This window comes from Pundamilia nyererei, unplaced genomic scaffold (genome assembly GCF_000239375.1).
Source record: "Pundamilia nyererei isolate P.nyererei 1_Seehausen unplaced genomic scaffold, PunNye1.0 scaffold00266, whole genome shotgun sequence".
NCBI lineage: Eukaryota > Metazoa > Chordata > Actinopteri > Cichliformes > Cichlidae > Pundamilia > Pundamilia nyererei.
In genome coordinates, this window is record NW_005187667.1 from 645,726 (window position 1) to 649,411 (window position 3,686).

The following is a 3,686-nucleotide window of genomic DNA, read 5'->3' on the forward strand; positions in this document are numbered from 1 at the left end:
TAGACAACCTAAAAATGTTATTGTTTGGCTTTTTGTTTTATTTGTTCGTGAGTAAATCGGTTTGGCTCAGATTAAAGTTATTAGATAAAATAAAACTTTATTAATCCCGCAGGTGGTTTTCACACAGCTGAATAAACGTCAAACAGAAAACTGATTAAACAGATGGTCGAGTTTACTCCAGTGTCCTGTTACATTTTAGACAGCAAGGAGCAGACGGACGAGTTTATTAAACTCCACCGAGACAGCGCTGACGCAGATCTGAAGGCGACACCGTCCAGTTTCAGAGCTGTTTACTTCCAGCCTTCTCGGTCCTCCGGAGGATGCAGCTTAGGTTTTGGGACACAGTAACTGTCAGTACTCACAGCAACAGCCTGGAGACTAAAGATCCGCCCACACAGGAAGTAGTATGTGGTAGTGGTTGTTTTACAGTTGCTGGTTGGTGACCAGCCAATCGTTCTCACTCGCTTCAAAGTTAAATAAAGTTTAACTCGGGATCCGCCCACTTCCCACCATCATCACCCAAAACTGCAGAATGCCTGATTTTTCTATGATGTCACTTCCTGTGAGGCCGCCCACTCAGACGTAAAAACAAGGTTCTGGTATTTGAAGGAAGCAGGAACACTGCGGCACCCCTGATTTTCAAAATAAAAGCTGTGAGCAAACATGATGGCTCTTTCCATTTTAATTTAATGCTCAGCCTCACTGAGAGGCGTGCACACACACACAGACACACACACTCAGTCTGCAGCATGTCTTTTGTAACCAACCAATCACAGCAGATGGCCCCGCCCCTCCCTGAGCCTGGTTCTGCCGGACATTTCTTCCTGTTAAAATGGAGTTTTTCCTTCCCACTGTCACCAAAGTGCTGCTCATAGGGGGTCATATGATTGTTGGGTTTTTCTCTGTATGTATTATTGTAGGAGCGCCTTGAGGCGACTGTTGTTGTGAAAATAAAACTGAATAGAAAAACAAAACACACACACACACACACACACACACACACACGTGAGCGACTCTGACCGGATGCTCTTCAGGTGCGTCTCCAGCTCGTCGGCGTACATCGTCATCTTCTTGCTCTTCTTCGGCGACGGCGTGGAGATCATCTTCAGCTCCAGGTCGTAGTCCATCTCGTCCGACTCGGACCACGGAGACGGAGAGCGGTCCGTCTGGCTGTGGAGCCCCGCCCCCAGTGAGCGTGAGCCACCGCCCCTGTCCCCCCTCTCCCTGTACTCCACCACCCTGTCGTCAGAGTCCATGTCCTCGTCGCCGTCGTCTTCCTCCTCCTCCTCTTCTTCCTTGATGGGCTCCTCGGGCAGGTTGACGAGATCCGCTGAAAGCACAGAAGTCATGAAAACGTTAGCATGAAGCAGAAGAAAACCACATTTAGGGCTCTAGAGACCAATCGTTTCAATGGTGCGACTAAGAAAAACAGCTGTTCCAGTAAAAAAGAAAAAAAAAAGTCTCAGCAACTCTCAAAGTCTCCGTGTGGTCAACAACTAACACATGCCCCTATCGTGTGTCCCAATCAGTGAACGTCAGGGGCGGGACCTCTGTGATTGGCTGTGGTTCTAAAGTGCAGGTGGACAGAGGGAGGCGAGGAGCTGAATAAAGACATATCGAGTCATTAAATCCTGAATCGACTTTTAAATGTATTTTGTCAGAAACGCTCACAAAACTATTTCAACAAACGGTAAATAAGAGCAGATACACAAACTCCACACAAACACAGAGCTGTCGGCTTTCTCATCGTACACGGACACGCCGTCGGGGCTGAGCGATTCTGATGCGTCGGGCCCGCTCTGTGTTTACGTCTTTTTTGCGCCGATTCTAAACTGCAGGTTTTGTTTCTCTCCGACCAAAACTCACTGAACCAGCAGCAAAAGAAGATCCAAACTAGGCTTCAGATTTGATAAACATCGTCATTAATTCACTCGGACTTTTGCTGTTTTGCTTCCAGCACGATCAAAAGCACACTTCCTGCACAGCTCTCTCTCTCTGATCTCCGTTTTCTGCATTATTCATTCACCCATCAGTCTGCTCCTCAGACAAGAAAGCCTCATTTCTGCTGTTCAACACTGAAGAAATGTAAACGTTTCAAAATGATGCAAAACTGCAGAACATTTTAAGTTTCTCTGCTATAAAAACCCAGGCCAGAAAAATCTGCTTCATGTTTTTCTGTTTTATCCTCTGCTGTGATGCTCAAGTCTCACAGTATCAGTGCTGATAAATGATCAGAATTACAATATTTCTGACTGTGAGACAAAACTGAATCCAGTCGAGTAGTGATGGTACCCAGCCCGGGTGAGCAGCGTAGGCCCGACAGAGTGGATGAAGCTGTGGGTAACAAGAGAAGACGAAAAGAACGACTGATAACATTTTTGTTAAGTTAAGGCCTGATCCGTCTGATGTTCACAGCCAGCTCTGACACATCAGCCTCCGAGCGCTGAAAAAGCAGCAGAAACACATTATATGCTGCGATGAATGCCCACGTGCCCCCCCCCCCCCCTTTCAGCAGCAAACAGGTCGTCAGAGGAGCCGATGTGATGATTAAGTTTAACATTGTCTACAATATCACCAAAGAGCGTCAACGCACTTTAAGCACAAGCTTGTTAGTGAATCATTTACAAATCGATATCGTCTGTGTGGACACAAACCTCGCCCCAAAAAGTGCACGTGTGAAACTGTGGTGCGGTTAAAAGGTTTGTGCCGCCGTGGCAGAAAGTTAGTCTACAGCTCTGACATTTATCCACCGCCCAGAGGCTCCTCTCTCCCTTTGGGAGTCAAGGTGCTGTGAGGTCATCGTGGCGTGGATGACGAGGGTACAGACAGACGAGCCGCGTGTCACTGTTAACGGCCGACCACGAAAATTTACGGACAGACGGGAGAAAACGCCTTCGATACTCCGAGGGCTCGTCTGGGTTCGGGATCAAAGCCTAACTGACCCCGCCCTCTCTGTGCGAGGGCGACGTGATCTCACCCGAGTGTCGGTGTGTGTACGGCGGCGTGTGGCCCATGCTGTCTCCAATCAGAGGCTTCTTGCTCTTGATGACGTCTCGCTGAATCCGTCGGTTGTGGTACCGCCTCTTCCTGAACGGGAAGCAGACAAAACTTTATTAAACACTGACGACTGTGACGCAGAGCTGCATCTACACCGGATGGACCTCTGAGAAATGACCTTTGACCTCTGAGCCTTACCAGGAGTTGCTGAGGATGCCTTTCATGCCGCCATAATTCGGGTTTCCGTACTTCATGTAGTATCGGCTGCGGCGAGCGGCGCCCAGCTCCTTCTTGTCGTCTGCACACAGGAAACACGTGTTAAGCTGAGCAGACACTGTGCGACGTTTGGCCCGTTTTGAGTCGTGCGACCGTTTTGGTGATCGGCCGATTTTGGCCTTCATCGTGCGTCGTGTCGTATACGCGGGGTAACGAGACGCGATCAACACCTCACAGCTCCCGATCATCAATCGCTCGTGAGGGCGTCACCGCAGCCGCTCACACTGCGCACGCGCAAACACGTAAACGTCGGTGAAAAAGACGGAGCAGCGGTGCAGCCTGTGATCGGGACACAAGCGACGGAGGCACAACTTTCGATGTGGCCTCACAAAATGATCACGACCACAACGACCGTGAAAATAGTTGGATCTACATGCTGCTCAATCACAGCTGATCATGTTTTTCATCAGCAA

General features: G+C 49.1%; 1 protein-coding gene across 1 annotated transcript in view; it reads right to left on the reverse strand.

Moving 5' to 3' along the window:
* Window positions 1-3,686, reverse strand: part of ncbp3 (nuclear cap binding subunit 3) — a 10,166-nt gene that overhangs the window by 3,474 nt on the left and 3,006 nt on the right. Inside the window, exons 7-9 of the mRNA XM_005750252.2 lie at window positions 3,196-3,392; window positions 2,978-3,087; window positions 1,021-1,330 (exon numbers count right to left, since the gene is read on the reverse strand). Of these exons, the coding sequence (XP_005750309.1) occupies window positions 1,021-1,330; window positions 2,978-3,087; window positions 3,196-3,392 (617 nt within the window). The remainder of the gene's footprint in view (window positions 1-1,020; window positions 1,331-2,977; window positions 3,088-3,195; window positions 3,393-3,686) is intronic.